The following is a 22,132-nucleotide window of genomic DNA, read 5'->3' as shown; positions in this document are numbered from 1 at the left end:
CTTGAGAGAATCCGTCCTCATTAGCTTCAATAGTGCTCAGATGATGATCAATACTTTGCTCTGAAGATATTGAGTGGTCACATCCTTAGATGCGCTGACTACCGGAACCAACAAATTCCTGCAGACATGTATTGAAAACAATATCATCAGTCTTAGTTCTGGTCACCGCACTTTCAACAACGAGATTATTCATTCTGTGTAGAGAGTAGCCTCTTAACTTCTTCTTCTTTTTCTGCCCTTCAACGTTGTCAGGTTGTCAAGCAGAAAGTCTCTGCGAGTAGTTCTCGCCTTGAGAGTACATCACACATCTATGACAGGCCAAAGGTTGTAGAGAAAGACCTGGCTGAAAGGCACCGACTTATTTTCCTTTCAGGGGCACTCGCCTAGACTGCAAAGACTCAAGAGTGTCTTTGCTGAGCAAGGATATCTTGCCAAGGTTAAGCACAGTCTATCTGAACTTGACGTCGATTTTGAATCATTCTCAGTGCCCTGTCTCTCGCCACATCCATTCTGGTGATACTCAGCAAGAGATACATAGATAATCAATTGCCCACACCTCTTGAGCAGAAGACTCTTCTTCTTTGAGACAGAGCTCATAGTCCTTTACTCAAAGTACGCCCTGTCTCTAGAATGTAACGGACAGATGACCAAGGGGCTCCTCTTGAAAGGCCATGGCTTCGTTAGGAAACCATCAAGTGATAGCTCTCGCCATAAAGAGCCATCAAGACGGGGAGCACCCGCCTTGTCACGCAAGTTCCTCTCATCACGAGAAGAGGCCAACTCTCAATGCCCTTTTGCGGGGCCTCTCACACAATGTTCCCGTCTCCCTCCTCAGGGGCACCCGCCTTGTAAGACGTCCTCAGGGGATAGCTCTCGCCCCGAATAGCTTCAAACGTCGAGGGCACCCGCCTTCTTGAGTCTAACCCTCTTCTCCGCTCTGAAGGCGGGAGCACATGACTTTTCGTGGGACCTCCCACAAAGATTCTTCCATCCACCTTGAGCCTGGAAAACCCCCCAAAACTTTTCCACTTTCCACTTACCTCTCTTCTTCCCTCTTCTCAACACTCTCATCACTCTTACTGAGCTTCATCGCTTTGCCAGCTTCTGCCACACACCAAACCAGACCAAGTTCTTCTTCCTTTTGTTTCATCATCAACATCATCAGAAGCCCTCAGAGATCATCAAACTCTGCTGATTCTGGGGGTGTTTTGGCTGTATCTCGTCGTTGGTACATACCTCACTTGACCGCTCTACCCAGACTTCCCCTTTCTTTCTTTGACCACCTCGAAAAAACCTCCTGTGGCAGACGTCTCTGTTGTCAGCTCATTGCTCTTTCGCAAGTATGGATTTCCCCTTTGGCCAAGATGAGCAGGGAAATCCTCTCCCGGATCCCGATCCCGCGAATATTCTTGGCCCCAATCCCGACGAAGGATGGCCTAAGGATGAACATCCACAACAAGGGAACCGCCAGGTTGTCGGTGGTTTTCTCGAAGATCTCCCTGACCTCGATGATCTTGACGCTCACCTTAGGGACCCTGGCTCATTTGCTTTGAGTATCGACTTCCACGCGAGTTTCGAGGGGATTTTGCCTCCCCTCGCTTCTCCAAACGGTTCGGCCAACCAGGGCTTGGGCCCGACAGTCCTCCCAGAAACTGAACAGGCCAAGAATAACAGCAATGACCTCGCCTATGGGCCCGGCAATGGCCACGCCGCCATGGAGCAATTTTACACTGATGACGAGGGCCGGTTATGGTTTCTTAACAGCCAAGACTACGACAGTAATGGCCAACTCATCGCGACTTACAGGTACATCGACGATAATGGGGATCAGTGGACGCGCCAACAGATTGTACCCCTGATACCATCTGAGCAGACCTTCGGCCAGGATAACGATCGCCATGACGACCCTATGGTTCAACAAAACCAGGACTTGATGCACAGTCAAGGCTTCAGTCAAGGCTCTCCATCCTATGTTCCAGTCGGACCTCCAGTCGAAGATTACTATGGTGGCCAACATGGTGGCTCCACCTCGCAGGGACTATATGATAGCCTTGCCCCCAAGGCTTCTCGCTTGACTGCTGAGTCTCCGTCGGGTTCTGCATATCGGTCGGTGTATTCGCCTCGCGTGGGTTCTCATACTCACGTGATTTCGGGTCGCGCAGCTTGTACACCTGGACTCAATTTTACAACCCATTCACCTTCTGGATCTCAGTCCACTTCAGCGAATTCAGAACCCGGAGCAAATTCCACACCTCAGCCCACCATGGATCAAGCAGTGCCTGTTCTGGTCATGGATGAGCGATCTGTGAACCGCCCGCGCGACGCCTTTCCAATCATCTTCGACAAGGCATTGAAGCTCGGTCTGAGAAAGCTCCTCGATGCCGGCGGCGTGTCGTTCAGGATTGCGACCATGTGCTCCGGCACGGATGGTCCCATCCTGGCTCTACGCGAGTTCGTTGAAGCGGCCACCGCCTGCGGCTATCCGGGACTCCTTCAGTGCAATCATGTCTTCAGCGTTGAGATCGAACCGTTCAAGCAAGCCTTCATTCGTCGCAATGCAGCTCCTTCAGGCCCGATCTTTCGCAATGTCGTCGACGTTGGCATGCCCGGAGCTACTCAGGCGTAAGTTCTTCAGCCCTCACCAGCGTTCTCTCATGTACTGACAGTAATGTAGTATGACGGCTTCCGGAGCCATGGCCGATATCCCTCTGGGAATCGACATTCTCATTGCTGGAAGCTCTTGCGTCGACTTTTCGAGCCTGAACTACGCCAAGAACGACAAGAAGAAGAATTCTGGTCTCAACAAGCTTTTTGAGCGATTCAAGGACAGGGGCATCTCAGCCATTCAACAGGACGACCCGATGGCCAGTCAAGTTGTCGATGGCCTTCAACAAATCTTCGAGAGCATCAAAGATGAGAAGGGAGAGTCAACCAGAACTTTCCTGTCCATTCTCATGTACACCCACGCACATCGGCCCAAAATCGTCATCTTGGAGAACGTTACAAGAGCTCCGTGGGACCAATTCAGGGACTTCTGGCTGCCAAGCATCGGATACGTGGCGGGGTATGTCCAGGTCGACTCCAAGAACTTCTTGGTCCCTCAAACGAGGCAGAGGAAATATCTGCTCGGGGTGGATGCTCGCTACTATGGAAACAAGGCCGAGGAGATCGTCAACACATGGGTCAAACTCATGGACATTACGCAGTGGTTCAAGAATCCGCCTGATCTCCAGAAGTTCTTGCTTCCCCCGTCTGATCCGCGTGTGCTTCAGACTCGATTCCAGTTGGAACGAACGCTGCTCTCGAAGCCGAAGAGGGACGTCGAGGCTGTTCATTGTGCTGCCGATCATAGGTTGGCACGTCGAAAGGAAGAGCTCGGCACGTCGAACCCGTATACTCGGATGGATGACAGAGGCAACGTTCAGCCCCGCGAGGACACCTGGCAGGGCATCATCTCAGTCTATACTTGGCGAATGCAGGATCTCCTAGACATCGAGTACCTGAGAGCACAGAAGAAGGGGTACGACTTCACCCACAAAATGTTCATTCTTGACGTCGGACAGAACGTGGATCGACAGAGCGGAAGGCTGGGGGTAATTCCGTGTGTTCTTCCCTCAGCTGATCTCTTCATCTCGTACGACGGCCGTCCTCTCCTCGGACTCGAGTGTCTCGCTGTGCAGGGCATTCCCGTTGACCGCATCTCGCTTTCGGTCGAGGGGGAAAACCAGCTCAAGGACCTTGCCGGAAACGCCATGACGACCACCGTGGCCGGTGCAGCTATCCTCTGTGCCCTCATTGCCGAGTTCAGGTTCAAGACGAAGGCAAGCAACAGGCACCTGCAGGGCCTCGCTCAAGCCACCCCGCTGCTGCCTAGCAGCGTCGTTCATCAGACCTCGACTGACGAGGCCGGACCTTCCAATTTGTTGGATTCTTTCCTTACCCTGGACCTCTCCTCTCTTGGACGCAAAACCCACACATCTGCCAGCAGAAAAGGAAAAGAAATCGATCGATCATTTTCTGCCTCGCAAACTACTCCCAACAAGATGGCTTGGCAGGAGATCGTCTCCTCCGGCTGGGACGGCAATAGATCAGTCGAGTTTTTCTGCACTCTCTGCCTCAATGGATGCCGGAAATGTCGCTGCGACGCCTTCCGCAAGCATCAACATACCGGTGTTTATCTGCGATGCAAGGACTGCAATGAGACGCGCTGCCAAAGCTGTGCTGGAAATCCGGACCACAACTTTGATAGGGCTAACCCCATCGACGACGAGGTGTCAATCGGCAGAAGTTTGGCTCAAGAGCTTGCGATTGCTGCTTTGCCAGCTCATCTCTACATCGATTGGGCAGGTACCGATACCGCTCACAGTGTCGATATTCTCCACGAACTCGACAAGCAGATCTTCAGCGATCACCTCGAGGCTTTACATCGCGCAATCCAGACGTGCGCAGGCGGAGTTCATTACTACCAGACGGACCTCAAGTTCAGAGACGACCTGACTGTGACTTACGAATCCGAAAAGTCAATCATCGTCGTTGTCATCACCGGAAAGGACGTTACGTGGAGCATGCATCTGAGACCCGTCTATATCGAATTCGGGCGCCCATCGATTCGGAACGATACCTCAGCCAGCGAAGTGGCAATTCAATTGACTGCTCTAGGTTACGACCTTCGCCAGCCTCTCTTGAAAGCAGTACTCACCGACCATGACGCGGATTTCACTCCTATGGCAGACAGCTAGAAGCTGTTTGTCCAATGCGAAATCAACGTGGATCTGGTTCAAGAACGCGCCAACGATGGGAGGATGAACGGTTTCACCCAGAAGCTTATTGAAGTCAACGGCCTTGCACCCTATTTAGTGAACGAAATCACGAATGTCATCAACGGGGACTACCACTTTACAGATAAGTGCGCAACCCCATTGGGGCTCCTCTTCACCAAGCACGATCCTCTCAGCCCCGTCTACATGATGCTCCAGACGAATTGCAACGGAGCTGCCGAAACCGACCGATGGGTCTTGACGAAGAACCCTAGAAAGCTTGAGCCGGATCAAGTGCGAGATATCATCTGCGTTTTCCCCAAAGGGTTCAAGCACCAAGAAGGACAGCCTCCGGGCTCTATACTGTCGGCCGTGTTGCCTGGCGTGTACACGTCTCTGCCGTCAGCCCTGGGTATCACCGTCCACGAGCGTGATCCAGCCCTACATGTTGGTCTCAAAGATTTGCAGGAGCAGGCTATCATGAACATCGACTGTCAATCTTCGATCCCGTCCATCATGATCAAAATGGACAAGACCGACATGCACTTTCCAGTCAAGTCGCTCCTCACCCAGTTGACTCCCCCTTCTGGTACAAACAGCATGGCAGCTTCGTCCGATATCTGGTTCACGATTGCCCAGCACGATATCAAGGATGCATTGGCACTGGCGTCTTCTGCCATCAACAAGTTGCCGGCCTCAGTATGTGCTGGACTTCTTACAGTTAGCGACATCGTGCTGGATTCTGGTGATGCGTGCTACAAATGCTCGCCGACCGCTCCAAAGGCTCTTCATCACTGGGATGCGGATGGCAGCGTTGTACGAATCGAGAACGAGGCAGTGGCGACTCAAGCGGAGCAGGCTATGTTGCGACGACCAGCTCCTCTCGAGATCCAGGCCCGACTGGAGCTGAGTGAAGCTGACGAATACAATGTGCTGAGCATGAGAATTCTGCTAAACCCAGCGTCGCTGGCGCACCGGGCGCATGGTTACTTCCCGGTCGACAAGGACATCATGTCGCCCATGGTTCGCTCAACTCGCGGAAGTGGCAATTTCCGTGTGGAAACGAGCTATCACGAGCCCAGCCTGAAGGGATTGCCCCCCTTCAAGGACAGCATGGTCGCCGTTCAGGCAGATTCCTATCCTCCTCAGGGCGTCTTCCGGACGCCCCGGTTTCTGCAGAATGGAATGATGCTTCGACAAGATCAAGTCGAGGCTTGTCAGTGGATGCTGCACCGCGAACAAGACGAACCGTTCACTGAAAGGGAATTCGAGGAGCGTGTTCTTCCATCTGTGAACGTGCGCTTAAGTGCTGTTGCCGAGCTTGAGAATTATGCCCGAGGAGGTGTCCTTGCACACGACATCGGCTACGGCAAGACTATAGTTACACTTGGTCTTGTTGATCATACAACGACTCGATCGCATGCAGAGTTTTCTATTCTAGAGCGTTCCAAGTGGTTGGGAACCACGGCGTTCATTCACATCAAGGCCACTTTGGTCATCGTGCCACCCCATATTGTGTCGCAATGGGCCAAAGAAGCTAAGAGATTTGTTCGTCAGCTCAGAGTCCTGGTGCTCACCAAAACGACTGATATCTCACGGGAGAGCATGGAAGCAGCAGACATCATCATTGTCAGCAGCACTCTGATGTCTTCCGAGAAAAACATTGACAAGCTCGCTGCAATCGCCCAAATGCCATCGATCCGTCAGAAGAGATCGAACCGAGACTCCCAGGACTGGCATTACGAAGTGGTTGAAACCATCAAGCATGCCGCCTATGACCACAGCAACCCTGACAACCCGAACAATGCTCATGTCGTGGCGAGAATCCAAGGCCGCCGCACCATCAGCAATGATTGGGTCCGGAAAGCCGCAGCCGACATAGTGGGAGCTAGCGATCGGAAGACGCAGCAAACCGCCAAGGCGACACCCAAAAAGAAGAAGGGCAAGGCAGCAAAGCCCAAGACGGCCGTCACCATTGATGTGAAGGAGGCCTTCCAGAATGGCGAGGTACTTGAAATGTACACTTACCGCCGCGTGGTCTTTGATGAGTTCTCGTATGAGAACACATCCGTTGCAACCTTCTTCCAGAACGCTGTCGCGTCCTCGAAATGGATCCTCTCAGGTACACCGCCTACCATCAACCTCGGTCAGATCTGCGAGACTGGAGCGTTGCTCAATGTTCATGTTGCGCGACCGACGCCATCAATGCCGGGATTCTTCCCCAATGCCACGACTGGGCCCAAGGTATCCGAACTGACTGACGCCGAAACATTCCGCAGCTACACAGAGCCCTTGTCCGCCCAGCTCGCGGCCGATCGCCATGATCAGGGACAGCAATTCCTTCTTCACTACTTGCGGAAGAACAAGATGGAGATTCCAGGAGTGGAAATAACCGAGGCCGCCTGCTTCACTCCCATGAACACTCAAGAAGCCTTGGTATACAATCTTGTACAACAGGTTCTTCATGATGCAAAGTGGGACGTCGATGGCATGCCCTGTGGTCTTGATACTTTCCTTCGCACCATCTTGAACGAAGAAATGACCCAGAGGGCCGGTTCAAAGGCCAAGGCTGCCGGAAAATCTATCTGGTCGGATGCAGTCGACGCGTTAGTTCTCTTGTCTTCGTTGTCCGTTTCTTCCGGCCGAAAGGGATTCGAGGGCATGGGGTGGACAGAACCCAACGCGAAGCTGACTCTGGAGCGTCTCGGCAACCAAGCGTCTGCTGCAGCTGGTGATCACCTTGCCCGTTGCACCCGGATTCTGGTATCTCTCTTCGACAAAATGATGTACCTGGCGAATATGATCTGCAACGATGCTGATACAGGCAGTGGAAAAGCTAAAAAAGATGCCTACTTTGGTCATATGGAGGAGATTTTCGATTTCATGAGGAACATCAACGGCGACTCTGATGATAGTGCGTTCATCAACTATCTCCATGATGCGATCGTCTACCGAAACTCGATCCGCCCAGATTACATTCCTACTCGAGAGAACTATTGGGACTGCAACTTATGGTCCGAGTGGATGGGTGGCCCTGGAACATACAATTCTGCCCATTGGTGGCTTCTCGACTCGGATCACGACTTGTCCGATGGTGAGTTGGACAGCTTGCAGAACCGGTGGGTCGGCTCTAGTGGTGACCAGAGCGATGACCGAGAGGCTCTCATCGACCTCCTTCGCCAAGAGCAGGACAGCCAGGATAAACGCGAGGAAATGGCTTTGGCTATTGGACTGAAGGACACCGGCGACATTACGGCTCAGCTTCAAAAGCATTTCGATGGAAAAGCCACCAAAGACGACTATGAATTCGGCATTCAGATTCCAGCTCACCGACCACAGAAGGGCAAGACGATTAAACCCCGTGGACAGGCCATTGACGAGACTTTGAACAGTTTCATCTTGGTTGTGCAAAGCGTCCAGGCTGGCATCAAGCTCACGACGGAGGCATGGCGGCGCTGCATGTTTCTGATGAAGTTGAACCACGTTCTTCATGGAAGCCATAGCCCGCTGTCCACCACCTGCAACGTCTGTGATGCCGTTACTGCCGATTCTGACATGTTTCATTCCATTGCATGCGGTCACTCGCTTTGCAAGGACTGCTTTGGTGCTTTCACTGAGGCTGGTGGTCAAATGTGCCCCATGCAAAGCTGCAAGGCATTCAGTCGTGGATCATTTGTCCCTAGCGAGATATTTGCCACGCCCGCCAACCTGCAGCACGATCTTTCGGCCGTTCCCAGTGCCAAGGTATCCGACATGGAGAACGTCATGTTCAACAATGTCCTTGATGACGAGAAGGTCCTGATCTTTGCTGCGTACGCGGGCATCAAGCAAGAGGTCTACGACCACCTCATTCGCAGCGACAACGGCTTTAGCGTTTATATGACTGACGGAGGCGATGAGGACTCGAATCAGATTGAGGCATTCAAGGCGCACCGTGGAAAGGCCGTTCTGATCCAGAGTCTCATGTCTTCGGAGTCCGCTGGCACAAATTTGACCGAGGCGAACCATCTCATGTTTGCTGGAGTTCTGTATACAGACTCGGACAGCTACGACATGTACATGAGACAGGCCAAGGGACGTCTCATTCGATATGGACAGAAGCGTCCCGTCTTCGTCTATCACTTCATCACCCCGGCTACGCTTGAATTTGATATCTTCAACAAGCGTCATGGTAACCGCATCCGCCACTTCGGTGAGGAAGGACGCATTGCTATCCCGGTCACTGAGGACGGAGAGAAGGACCCGAGATTCCCTCTGTATTTCCGTCCATACTTGGAGACCGCATCGATGGAGAAGCTTCTGCGCTCCGTGGAATTCGAGGAGTACGAGAAGTGAATGGCAACCCAGGATGGCGGCGCATCGACTGCAAGAGTCTGATGAAAATGTCTCATTCACGTTGCCAAAGTTTCGGCAAGGGCGATGACTTCCGAGTTCGCTCAGTTCGGGAGGTTTGGGAGAGGGACTTGGAATGAGAGGTTTGGAATGGGGGGTTTGGTACGGGAGGTCTGGAGAGGGAAGTTTGGCAACTTGTTTTCGGAGGGGATTCTTAATGCTGTTTGAGTACATCACGTTTGGACCGGCCGAAGGTGGGAGGCGGATATCGAACGATGGGAACGAATCTGGTTTGTTTGCAGGGCTCGAGTTTGACAAGGTAGCACAGAAAATATCTAAAGATCATTTGATCACCAAAACGACGTTCCACGTAATTCTCAATCGCCTACCGAGGGCGTGACGGAGAGAGCCAAGCAGCAATAGTTGCCCGGCATGGCTTGGCGACTGTGTAAAGTTTCATACCCTCGTGACCTTCCGCCTCTACGGGAAATCGTGGCCAATTTGATAGCATTTCTAGCTGGTTCAACCGCCCCTTTGCCCAGTCACAGAGGCGCCACCTTGCACTCTTTCAACATGCCGAGGCAGACTCGGGCTGGGTTCCCTTCCCTTGCTGAACAGACATCGTACACACAAGCGCCATCATCAAGTGTTCCCCATCGCCATTGACTTGCCGCCCTCCCGCGGCAAAAAGCATATCTCAGCCATCCGCTCCGCTCACAACTTCGCAACAACAGGCATCCTCTCAGGAACCTGCACCACGATACCCGCGTCCTCGCCCGCGCCCGCAAACTCTACCTCCTGACAATCCTCCACGCCCACGCCGCTCGCAAACTGCGTCACGACAAAGTCAATTGCCGTGCCCTGCGGTCCCAGCGCAACCATGGGCGCATGCCACGTTCCCGCACCGTAGGTCACGGCCTGGCCCGGGGACGCCACAAAGGCCTTGAGGCCCTTGATGTCCGGGAGACCCCGGCCTTTGCCGCCGGTGGCCGGCGCTGGGAGGGAATCCGTCTGCGCGCTGGGGGTCGGGAGGGTAGGTGCCACGATGACGAGGTACGCCGCGCCGCTCACGGACGAAGAAGCAGAAAAGGGGACAAACGTCTGTGTCGTGAAAGGGTGTCGTTCCAGCACGCTCACCCTGAAGCGGCCGCCCCTGCTGGGACCGGCGTAGGTATACGGCAGCAGCGTCGAGATGGGCGGTTGCGCCAGGGGGGCGGCGGGCTCGAGCTGCCGTGCGGCGCAGGAGAAGATGCTCACGATGGGGCGGCCGGCGCGGGAGGGAGCTTGCGGGTAGAGGTCCAGAGGGGAGGAGACGTTTTGGTACTTTATGGCTGTGCCTTGGTTTGCGGAGACGGCGCTGAAGGAGGCGGATACGGTGGCGGGGAGGGAGGCGGCGGGGCGGACTTCCGGGTGAGGGTTCTCGATCACGTCGCCGAAGGGGGCGAAGGCGGCGCGAGTGAGGGGTTCCGCGGGGATTTGGAGGGTGAGGGGGGTTGTGAGCGTAGTTGGCGGCATTGTGGTGGTTCTGGGAGTGTGTTTGATGTCACACACGGTGTAAGTTGGGTTCGTTTCTTGCTTTGATTGCTTGCTTTGGTTTGTCTGAAATGACGGGTGGATTAGGGTATAGTATGGCTTGGTAAGTGGCGTATGAAGGAAGGGCGGGACGGGTTGAGTTGAGTTGAGTGAGTTGAGGTCGGAGTAAGCTCGATGACTTTCATGAGCTTGGTGTTCGGGGTCGAGGTGAGAGGGGAGCTTGGGGGAAGCTTCCGCTTTGGGCATGGCCCGTATCCTCCACTGGGCCTCGGCGCATGGGGCCTGATGGAGTCTGATAGGGCCGCCGGCGACGACTCCGCGGGGTCATTAACAATTGTCATCGAAGCTTAGCATTCTCCAGCTCCACCCCCGTTGGGCGGCACCCCGGGGAACGCACTGTCTCGGACTCCCCAACTGCAACGTCTCTCAACGCTCCGGTGTAATTGTGTATGGATGGCCTATGAGACGCGGTTTTCCGGACTTTGCAGCACTCATGCTTGATCTTTCATAATCGGAGATTTTGGGCTGAATTGCATAAGGGCTGTTATCATGGGCTCTAACTCATTCAATATCCGGGATCTGTGAAGGCACAACAAGTTGAACGCAGATCATCGGCAAGATTTACCCCAACATATTCCAGGGCTTTATCCTGGCACGATGCTCAACCATATGGTGTACTCTCTCTAGCGCGTTGTCACGAGATGCCGAATCTTTGAGTCATGGCTTAGCTCGGTAAACCTGTCCGGACTGCGACCATGTTCTCAACGCCTGGGGACAGCGAATTTGTTCTCGATGATCAATCTTCTGTCCGGCTTGCCGATTACCAAGAGAGCGCGATTCGGGACTCTACAAACATTGTTTGGATTCATGTTGATTGACTGTAGTAAGGAAAGCTGGAAAGGACTGCTCTGAAGGCTGGCCCTAGATCACGGCAATCCTTCTGAGCGCGATAGAGCTCAAGTAACTGCAAGAGGCTTTCTTGAAGACTCTCCAGAGCTACCTTTCATGATCCTGCCGAGGTTGAAGACGGCTCGGCTACCTCACGGCACCCTGAGAACTTGAAGGGCCAGTTCTGGACTGCTTCCAAGGCTTCTCGGCTGTCTGCCACCAACTCTACGTCGTCTGATGTCTCTTCCAAATCCAGGCATGTGTGGGGATAGAGTTGATGAGTACTAGGTTTTGGGGAAGCCTCGGCTCGAGTTTTTTCTTCTCTTTTTTTCGGCCATTCAAGGGGTAAAGGTTCAAGAGTCTGTGTTACGAGGTTTGCCATGTACATGAGCGTCGCGGCAAACATGTCGACTATAGAGGTGCTCCTCGTGGTGAAGTTGCAAATCTCTCTACCTCTAATTGTATAGTCTGTCTCGTGCTATGCCGCAGATGGCAAGCCCGAATTCCCTTCCTCGCTGTTTTCGCCAACTTGACGGAGTATCCTCTCAAACACATCAAACTTCGACTCCAAGATGCCATCGTGATCAGTCCCGGGAACAACACAACTAGAGAACTCAATCACGTCACGGCGCTGCTCAGCCCTCCAGCAATCCTCAAACCACTTGGGACCCTTATCAACACCAATCATGTGGTCCGCCTCCGCCCAAAATACATCAACCTTGAGCTTTGCAGCGCCATTGACGACGCCAACATCGAGATTGTGTTCAGCCTCCGCCAACAGGGTGACGAGCTCGTCATAGTCCTTCCATGAGCCCCAGTAATCCGAGTGCCCCGCCCTCTTCAGCAGCAAAATGGCATCCTGGCTGAGCCCTCTCGTATCTTCAGAATACACCTTTTGAATGAGCTGCGGCCAAATCTTCTCCTCAAACTCTGCCATGGGGTTCGCTTCCACCGCAGGAGGAGGCGTAGGATCGGCAGCAGAGCCCATTCGCATCGACGCAGGCAGCAACCCGCTCACAGCCTGCATACTAGGAAAAACCCCACTCACCGCGCCCGCTACCGGCGCAACATGCTTCAGCGAGAACCCGGCGAGCGTGTGGAAGCCGCCCAGCACGGTCTCCGGCAGCCCGCCCGCGAGCGTCATGAGCGCGGCACCCGAGCGGGACTGATGGACCCACGGCGCGGCGAGGGCCACGTAGGGGCGGTCGGGGGAGAGGAGGTGACGCAGGTGGAGGACCGTGTTGAGGGCGTAGATTGTGCCGCCGCTGTGGGCGGCCAGCGAGACGTGGCGGACGGAGAGGTGCGCGAGGAGGGCGGGCACGATTTCGAGCCAGAGGCGGACGCGGTCGGGCGCGTCGACGTGGGTTGTGCCGCCGAAGCCTGGTCTGTCTGGGTGGATTATGCGGACCTTGTGTTTCTTTGCCAGGGCGTCTTTGGCGATGTGAAGGTAGCGGCTGTATGTTCGTCAGACCTTGAGCGATGAGGTGTGCCGTGATGTGCGAGGTGTGTTTATGAGTGAGATGATTGGCTTACCTTCCCAGGAGGGGACCGCATAAGAGCAAGACATGCTCGCGCTCTGGGTTGTCCAGGTTGCGATATCCGTAGTCGCAATACGTGACTTTGAATGGATCCGGGCGGTCATTGCCGGGGGGTAAGGTGAAGGACTGGTGGAATCTTGGATCGTTGAGGTACTCTTCCGGGCCCGGATCCGTACGCGATGGCCCCGATTGAACCGGTTGATGGGCGTTCTGCGACGCCATTTCCAATGGTGCGTGAGCCTGCATCGAATGGTCTAGAGTGGTTTGCTCACAAGCTTTTGTATAAAGTTCACTCCACAGGATCAAGGGACGATTTCATTAACAAAGTTGTCGATGATGTGCTTCGAACGAACTTCGCCGGTTTGTATGGGGTGACCTGGACGGCCTTTTTTGACGTCTCCCGAGTGTGCCACTCGTTAGTTGGCCGAGGCGGGTACCCGGGCTCCTAGTGCTTATCATCAAGGTTGGGTGGCGTGGAGGAAGGATTCCGCCGTAACAGCGCTTTTCTTTTTCTTCGCCAGACTCGATTGGGAAGTTGTCTCACTGTTTTCACGACGCCAAATGAGAGAGGCATCGTCAGTCCACCAAGTTCAATAAGAGAATTATAATTCAGAGTTTCTAGGTTATTGCTATGGATAGGTAGAAAGTTTTATTCTTCAGCCGGGTCTACAGAACCACGGGATCATCACTCTTTTGAGGGCGAGGTATTATTGACCATCATCAAGTGAGGAGCAGACGGTCATAGTTTCCTCGAAATGATGACGAGGGCTCTGTCGAAGAGATGAAGGATAACATCACACCATTATTATCAACCTCTCTTCTCACCACGAGAAGTCGTGATGGAGATCGACATTGGGTAACTTTTAGAGAAAGGGCACCAACAAAGCTCCTAGTCAACGCCACATCTAGAGGCATCTGCGAGGAAGAAGGCAAAACTTCCAAAAGTACCTCAGTATTTAGAAGAGATGATGGCGCCCGGGTATTCACTAGATATATTAATTCCGACCTGACCCTCGGGGCTATCCCACAAACTCACGTCAGAGTCAGGTCTACAACGACATCATGACCCTTTGATACACCCTTGAGAAAGATTCAGAGGCTCGCAAGGTTGCGTGCCTTGAACTTATATAAAGCCACACCTCAAGTGATCTCCTACTGAACGAGGTTTGTTCAGCATACCATCTCCCGGCGCGAGCACAAGTTTGCATCGCTCCGTCAACCAGGGAGAACTCTCAAAATTCTTCCTCTACAAGTAGTCATCAAATCATCACCATACCAACTGAAAATACTTGCCTTTACACATCCAACCCACGCAACATGCGTACTTCCCTCTTCCTCGTCGGCATCTATGCCACCCTCTCCGTCATCGCCACCCCAATCACCCCTCCCCCAACCGACCTCAACGCCGCCAAACCAGAGCCCCTCGCCCAAGACCTCGAGGGCCTCGACGTCGACAGCGATGCGTCCTCTATGGCAGATCCGAAGCCAGCGACCGGGTGGCCAGGCTACCCAAGACCGATAAACAAGGACAACCCAGCCCCCAACAAGGACCCCCGACCGTACACCAAGAACCAGTACAAGCAGTCTCAGGAATATAAACCCAAGTTCGATTTCCCGCAGCCTCGGCCCAAGCCGGACAACCCGTTCAAGAACCCCAAATGGAGGATCCCGCCCAACAACCCCAACACCTTCAAGGACAGGAACCCATTCAGGTCGTGGCCGCACAGGGATCCGTTCAAGATGCCCAAGAAGAACCCGTTCAAGCTGCCGGAGAAGAAGCCCGAGCCCAAGCCCGAGCCGGAGGTGAATATCGAGCCGATGCCGAAGCAGCCAGAGCAAAAGGACGCAAAGCCCGAGCGGTACCCGACTCTCGAAGAGATGATACAGAAGAATGCAGAGCCGGCGCGGTACCCGACTCACGAAGAGTGGACCGAGCAGAGCAGGGAAATGGCGATCGCGAAACAGTATGATCCGTGGCACGGAAATGATAAGAGCCCGGATGCGGCACCGGAGAATGAACCGACTTATGAGCCGCATGAGCAGGATGCCCGAAGGGTTGGGAATTAGACGTCGATTTGTGATCACCAAGAACACGGACGTCTCTGCTGCTGCATCTTTTTGTCTCTCACGTCTGAGAGTTTGAGGATGTTCGGGAGAAGGCGCGGGAAGATGTAGAGGCGCGGTGAGGTTAATGACGATAAGCTCTGGATGTTTGAACCTGTATGTTTACCAAGCCATAGCGCGTTGTTGGAACAAGGACGTCAGGTGCTCATCTCTCAGTGCGAATTATTTGAGCTTTCAAACGATAAATGTAGGCAAGCAAGCATGTTGCTAGAAGCCGTTCAGTAGTGCTTTAGTTCTTCTGATCTACAACCTATAACATCTTTTAGTAAAAGTGAATTCCGGCCAGTCTAGCTACTCAGACATATCATATGGGAGATGATGCCACGGTTTGTCAGTACTGCGAAACATCCAAAGCCAACTCCCTGTAGCACAAACCAGAAATCCATTGTCGGGATTGTTTACATCACATTTCGCAACTTTACCTCACGGACAATATTTCTCTGCACGATCCTGAGCGGCTCCTGGTCTAGCCATACTGTCAAACATGAAAAAGGTTGCTCGACAGATTTGTAGCCCCGTACTCGACAATACGAATATGCCACCTTGACGGATTTCTGTCACTGCAAAGTTGAGAATCCTGGCGTCACCAAAGGAAATAATGTATTCTAAGCGCTGTTCTCACCAGGAGTCGGCAACTCCCAGAGCGAAAACGTAGCATCATAGCTATAGCGGGACGGACCTCGATTATTGAAGAGCGAGAAACATGGATACCAAGTGATTACTGAGAAGAACATCCGGATGTGTTGATGGCTGGTGAGAACAAACGCCCGCTAGCTATACCATGAACATCAGCAGGATCTTCCGGGCCACTTTCCAAGCAGCAACCCTCTTGACGGTCTTATAGAAGTTGTACATACTACTTCGGTTGCCTGCCACTTAGTAACAAGCTTGAAAGGAGATTGCCGATCGCAAAGCTCCAATGGGGGGAGGGGGACTACTATGTCAAGTTGTTTTATACTCTTCTTACCCTTTCACATACAAATCACCAGCGCAACACCTAAGACAAAGCCCAGCCACTTTGTCCTAGACCAATCTTGCCCATCAGCTCCATATACCCCAGCGTACAAGCGCCAGCCCGAGACGGACATCCACAGCCGAGAGACAAGACCTCTGCATTTCTGGTTCTCCAGTAATGTTTCCAGGTATGCTACCCGATGACTATGAAGTCGATACACATATCACCGACAACAACTCTGGCGAAGCGCTGATGATGATGTGGATGAGCCTCAAGTCGTTGCCAAGAACCGACGGTGCTCCGTCCGCTTTTGCTAGAAACAAGGGGATGAGGACTGCTTAAATATCTGCCCCGGGCATCGAAACAGCCTGGCATGTGTTGAACGGTTGCATTGGACGTTGGTCAACATCAAGTTGGGTGGCTTCTAGAGGTCTTGCTTTGGCCGCGACTCGGCTCCCTCTTGTACCTACCTGCGTGCCTCGAGAAATCCAACTAGGACAGCCACAGAATAATAGAAAAGGGGCTGATAAAATCAGAGGGAGCAATTTCAGCTTCCTCGGTGTACTAAAGGCAATGTGCCACATCAACCAGGAGCGTCTGTTTGGAACAGCGCATAGAAGGAAGGGGACTCATCGTCGACGGCTGCGCGCCTGTCTCATTGTCGTACTGTCAACTGATTGAGCCCTGACTTCTGGGCACGCTCATTCGCGAGCTGGAATCCACGGACAGATTTCTTACACACTGCACTTTGGATTCGAGGATCGGAGGAATGCACTGTCCAGCTAAGCGATTTCCATCATATCAAAAGCGGGAAAAGACATCCAAAGACATTCGAAGCATACTGAATAGCAACTTCGAAAAGAATCACGCACGAACCAATGTAGCAGAAGTTTTCACATTGACGTGTGCACTTCAAATACACCTCAGTATGCGGCTATTCGCTACAGAGGGAACCATATACGTTGAAGCATGTCTCTCCATGTCACAGAACAAGTAGTAGAAAGTGACGAACCCAGATGCCAACGCCTTTGTTTTGCCCACATTCCATGACGAGCGAGTTCACTGCAAAATCCTACAAGCTATTTGCCAGAAAACAAAAGATCAGAACGCAAGGTTTCGGAAACAAATCAAAGGAACCGCCTCGACCTCGTCCTCGAACACCTCATCGCCAGTCCCCAACAACGACTGGCTCAACTGCGATGAACGTCACCCAAAGTTGAGCAAGCTACCGGAAGCTAATCAGTATGATTCAATCACTCCAGAAACCTTTTCTCTCGGAACTTTCAAAACAGATCACCAAAAGAAAATAAAAGTCTAACCAATGCATAGAGCGTCCAACTTGGACGTGGGCAGTAAGGAAGCGGAACTATAGCAGAGTCCGAGAACACAACTAACAACCCTAAACTCTTGACCCCGCTCTCTGGCAGAGAGCCAGCCATCACATCGTCAATTTAAACTCCTTCCACCATAGGGCGATGGAAACAACCTACAGCAGGTCGGAAAATAAAATTGCTTACATCAACGCAAATCAGCAAAAGTCAAAGATCAAGCGCATCCTCAAACACCACCTGATCGGCAATCGGATGAAGCATGTCGACAGGAGGTACGTCTGGATGCCCCGCAGTAATGAGCACTCGGCCGGGGTCGCGACCAATGGAGAGGGCCTGGGCAGCCGCCCTTCTTGTAGCGAATCTCAGCCCACAAAATCATCCAATGACCCGGCGTTGTGGCAGAGTGGTCTAATGCGCAAGACTAGAAATCTTGTTCCTTCGGGAGCGTCTGTTCGAATCAGGCCAACGTCGACATTATTTTTTGCCAAACCAAACCCCCCAAGGGCTCTTGACCATTCTTTTTGTATCTCGCGAGACCGATAGGAACGACTCGGGCCCGATTGGATCTGCGCGTGAGATGCAGAGTATGGGCGGTCTGCAACGCAGAGACTATGAAGAGGATCAGCCTGTCACGGTCGCAAGTTCGAAGATCTGAAATGTGTCCCGCACGTTTTGGAAACAGACAGGGGTATGCCAGTTTACCGCTGAACAGAAACGTGTAACTCTGGACTGAACGGAGAGGCGAGACGGCATCAGGTTGTGTCCATGTTCCGACGTCTCGAGTTGAGGGGTCAGCGCTCAGAGCGAGGAGTAGTTAGACCTTGAGCCACCTGACTCGATTTCATCTCGACATCTCGTTTGGGCGCGTTGCTGAGTACGCCAAGCCACGGATTCAATGCGTGAGTTTCTCTTTACGGACGTCTTGCTGTTGGTCTGCTTTTCGTTCGGGAAGGTCTGGCTAAGTTCGAAGAGACTCTCGGGTGATGGGAAATAGGGGGAAGAAACGATATCTGAGCGATAGGCCACTGATTGGAGATCCTCATCAGCGAGCTACCCAAGGTACGGACGGGCTGGTAATGATTGATAGCGGACAGGCTGCGCCGCTGACCGCATTAGTCGGTGTGGCCACCTGAAAGCCGCATTCCCGACGATATATTCCCGCGCTGCACTCGATAGGGGGTTTCTGCGGAAACCAGCTAAACTGTCACGCGAGCTCTCCATGATTTCTAGAAAGACGTGATGATTAAAGGGTCTCGGATCGTGTCGCGTCGCGCCTTGGATTCGGTAATCGACGGTGCTGTATTTAGCACCGCCATTCGGCGCTATATTCATCCTCTGGTACGAGGTCGCCTGCACTAGAGAATGCGGCCTGCTTCCAAGACCAGCGGTTTTGATCTCGCGTGATAGCAATTGGGGCGAATATGAATTATTGGACGCAATAACTCCCGCTTGACCAGATCTGAGACGATCCAAATGACGAGCAGTTCAAGAGCGGGCCTTTGACAAGTGGCCAAGTGCGATTCCAAGGCCAGTGTCATCTCCCGCACGGCGTCTAAGAAGGCTCCACGAGGGGTAGACCTCAGAGCCGTCGAGTTCGATAATGGCAGGTCTCATTTGCCGCCGAAGATCTGTCAGATGACGGTGAGGGGCCCCAAAGGTACTGAGACGAACCTCCACTGTGACCAGCGACGTTCTCGATTGCCCAGCTCCGTGCGTCTTGATTTGATGCCGTCGATGCTCGACAATCTGGAATTTGGCCAGAGGGAATAGCACTGAGGTCGATGATCAGCCAGTGAGCAGACAGGGAGCCTCTCTTGGGACGAGGTGGAGCCAGGTCAGGGGTGGGTAGACTGGGTGGGTGGTCAGAGCAGAAAGTCCAGACCAGTGAGTTCGTTGGATGGTGAACCAGAGATTTCGGTCTCGTTCAGTGCCTGCCCTAACCGTGAGAGAGCTCCATGCGGGCAACTGGAGCTATGCAGCTGGAGCACAATAGCTTTGTGGCGCTGAACCATTGTATCGCCAAGGACCGAGAGGAAAAGTCACCTTCTGTAGTACGGCCCGGCCGTCAGGCGTAGGGGGCAGCAGGGCGCCAGGAAGTGAGCACAGCGCGTTAGAGAATCCGAAGCGTTAGTGCAAACTTGTGCAACTGCCAACGCGGCTTGGAGCTACAGCTAAAGTGCGGTGTGATGGGCGATTCCCTGAAGAAAACGGTAGCATAGCAGTAGCATGACAAGGCGAGCCGCGAGTGCATGGAAAAGCCGGTGACCTGCTGCAGACCCTCCCCCGAGACCCCGTCTGACGACCAATATTGGCTCCGTTCAACCCCGGGTCCAAATGCTCTGCATTTTCTGGAGCCTAGACCGAGAAGCGGCGGAGAAGAGTGCCCACTTCTTCCACAGGATGCCGCTTGGCGGTTGGTTCAACGGGCGCGTGGGTGCATTGGTATTGGAGTCGCTGTCGCAGTACTCGGGGGGCATTGCTCAATGCCGATAGCTCTCCATACAATGCGGCCACATTCCATGCGACGCAATGCCCAGTTGTGGGCGCCGTACCTCTTCGGGCAGCCGGTGCTGGAAGTTTGCAAGTCAAAGACCGCAGCCTGATTGAACCGGGCCTCTTATTAGCAGAGATGACGTGAACCAAAGTTTTCACGTTTGGGGGCTCCAATGACACGCGTCTGAACGTGGATGGTTCAGCGATGACTTTTATGTCTCCACGACGACTGAGACGGTTAAGAGAGGCTGATATAGTCCAAGGCCGAGCAACAGCAACATCGCTAAGGTTGATCGTTGATGACAATGTTTGGGCTTTGATGGCTCGCCTTCGCCGGTGCAAAAGGCCCGTGGTTTGATATGTGACAGCTTGGCGGTTGAGTAGAGGCGGGTGATGACAGCCCGACTGACAGTCGTGACAGCGAACCGCCGTTTTGGCAACAGAGCGTAACGGACGTGATGGATGAACGAGCGCAAGGCAAATGACGGCGATGGAGGACGAGCTTGAGATCAGGCCCCTGAGCCTCCGGAGTAGCGTTGACGATCGAGAGTTCCTAGCGTGAGCTTGTCGATGGCACCAAGTCCCAAGCACGAGGCGGAGGCAGGTGGACGGAAGCCGCCAAAAGCGCAGACAATAACCGACAGAGTTGCGGGCCGATATGGTTCGTACTTTACGCCTACTTACGGTCAGGTCGCATCTTGCAGTTGCAGTGAAGACCTGGAGTCGCAGCCAGTGCCAGTCAGCAGTGCCAATTGCAGTCTTTTTTTTGCAGGTCATTAAGCGGTGTGGAGTCCAGAATGGAAACCTCCCACGTCGGGAAAGATCCACCTCCTCTCCTGCTCCTGCCCTGCTTTAGCTTGATAGGAACGCTGGAAGGAAAGTGGCCCAGTGATTTGATTGCCCGCGGTGACTAAGACGAATGGACCGGACCTTAATAACGGCGGAGTGGGATTGCCCGGCCATTATTACCTGTTGCTGGCTCCTAATGCCCGTTTAGCCAGGGGAAGCAAAGCCACTAGCAACGATAGGCTTCTGGAGGACAGTGGAGGCCACGAGGCCCCACTGACTTGTTCTGCAAGGTACCCGGCCCTCCAATTCACTGGCTGCAGGTACGAACCTGGAAAGAGGAAGTGCACACCACTGGTGACTGCCCTGCAAAGTGCAAAGCTGGAGCGGGAAGGAACTGTCCCGGGTGTGTACCTTCCTCACCTTATCCCGCGTGAGGCGACAGAGAGAGAAAGAGCGAGAGAAATCCAAGAAGGTAGGTACTGTTGCATTCAGTATTCTCCAATGTGACTGGTCAGTCGATAAATAAGGCACGTTACGTTAGGTTCTCCAACAGTTGGAAGGAACCACAGCAATCAAGAGAAAAGGAGGGTTCAATTGCAAGACCAGAACGCAGCAAACTCTTTTGGGTAATGCCGTTCGTGTTGAGTAAAATTTGGCAGAGATGAACAGAACCATATTAGGACGAGGTCGTATTCGTCGCCCATTCGAGCCGGGCGGGAAGTTGGTAGAATCCGCAAATGCTTCTTTCTCCTTTCTTTTTCCGTCACTGCCAATGCTACGGATACATACATTTGCGCAACGGTTCGACAGTCATCGACTCATCGGTCATCGGTCCCGTGTCTCCCACATCGCTCCCACCTTATCCCGAACAGCATCATTCATATTTAGAATCATACCTCGCCGGATTCCGAAAAAGCATATTCATGCTGAGTTGCATCAGTCTCTAAATATGGACTGGATATAGATGGATGAGTGGGCTCCTTGCGCAACTAGTGTGCCTACGGTCCACGGGTACACAGTAGCTCCCAGTATGGATGCCATGTTTCCCGTAGCATCCCGCACCTTAGATAATTAGGGGACTCCGAGGCAGGTATCACTATGATTGCGGCCTCACCTGAGGTGTGCGTCCATACTGAATTTAGCACTATGTATATGCACTCACACAAAAATAAAGGTATGAACAATTCTCCGGCCCTCAGCTTGAGTGAAGTGACGAGGGATGAGGCATGCTCGCATGCGGCAGAACAGCGCCTTTTGTCCCATCCGCCGCTGCCAGCCTGCCCTTCATTGTTGCTTGTAGATTGCTGGGAAGAGGACCTGAAACGAGCCAACACTGGGGAAGGCGGTCATCATCCTCCCCATGTGGCATCGCTGGCCTGCTCATCGCCTGCA

At 53.2% G+C, this 22,132-nt stretch overlaps 5 protein-coding genes across 5 annotated transcripts; 2 read left to right on the top strand and 3 right to left on the bottom strand.

The window, feature by feature from the left end:
• Positions 1-1,342: 1,342 nt before the first annotated feature.
• On the top strand, positions 1,343-9,092 carry CCOS01_06131 (SNF2 super family protein; the record flags this gene model as incomplete). The annotated part of the gene is made up of 4 exons (XM_060454302.1): positions 1,343-2,125; positions 2,213-2,622; positions 2,675-4,634; positions 4,740-9,092. 4 exons carry the CDS (start codon positions 1,343-1,345, stop codon positions 9,090-9,092), a joined length of 7,506 nt encoding a protein of 2,501 aa, XP_060316074.1.
• Positions 9,093-9,803: 711 nt separating this feature from the next.
• CCOS01_06130 (ureidoglycolate hydrolase) lies at positions 9,804-10,604 on the bottom strand (the record flags this gene model as incomplete). The annotated part of the gene is made up of 1 exon (XM_060454301.1): positions 9,804-10,604. The coding sequence occupies one exon, from the start codon at positions 10,602-10,604 to the stop codon at positions 9,804-9,806; it is 801 nt and encodes a 266-aa protein (XP_060316073.1).
• Positions 10,605-11,988: 1,384 nt separating this feature from the next.
• CCOS01_06129 (uncharacterized protein) lies at positions 11,989-13,294 on the bottom strand (the record flags this gene model as incomplete). Its single annotated transcript, XM_060454300.1, has 2 exons — positions 11,989-12,964; positions 13,044-13,294. 2 exons carry the CDS (start codon positions 13,292-13,294, stop codon positions 11,989-11,991), a joined length of 1,227 nt encoding a protein of 408 aa, XP_060316072.1.
• Positions 13,295-14,365: 1,071 nt separating this feature from the next.
• CCOS01_06128 (uncharacterized protein) lies at positions 14,366-15,115 on the top strand (the record flags this gene model as incomplete). Its single annotated transcript, XM_060454299.1, has 1 exon — positions 14,366-15,115. The coding sequence occupies one exon, from the start codon at positions 14,366-14,368 to the stop codon at positions 15,113-15,115; it is 750 nt and encodes a 249-aa protein (XP_060316071.1).
• A 5,119-nt stretch (positions 15,116-20,234) lies between these two features.
• CCOS01_06127 (uncharacterized protein) lies at positions 20,235-20,728 on the bottom strand (the record flags this gene model as incomplete). Its single annotated transcript, XM_060454298.1, has 2 exons — positions 20,235-20,504; positions 20,636-20,728. 2 exons carry the CDS (start codon positions 20,726-20,728, stop codon positions 20,235-20,237), a joined length of 363 nt encoding a protein of 120 aa, XP_060316070.1.
• Positions 20,729-22,132: the final 1,404 nt, after the last annotated feature.

This window comes from Colletotrichum costaricense (genome assembly GCF_030867565.1).
Source record: "Colletotrichum costaricense strain IMI 309622 chromosome Unknown Scaffold_5.1, whole genome shotgun sequence".
Taxonomy (NCBI): Eukaryota; Fungi; Ascomycota; class Sordariomycetes; order Glomerellales; family Glomerellaceae; genus Colletotrichum; species Colletotrichum costaricense.
Note: the sequence above shows the minus strand (reverse complement) of the source record. Positions and strands in the feature narration are given on the sequence as shown.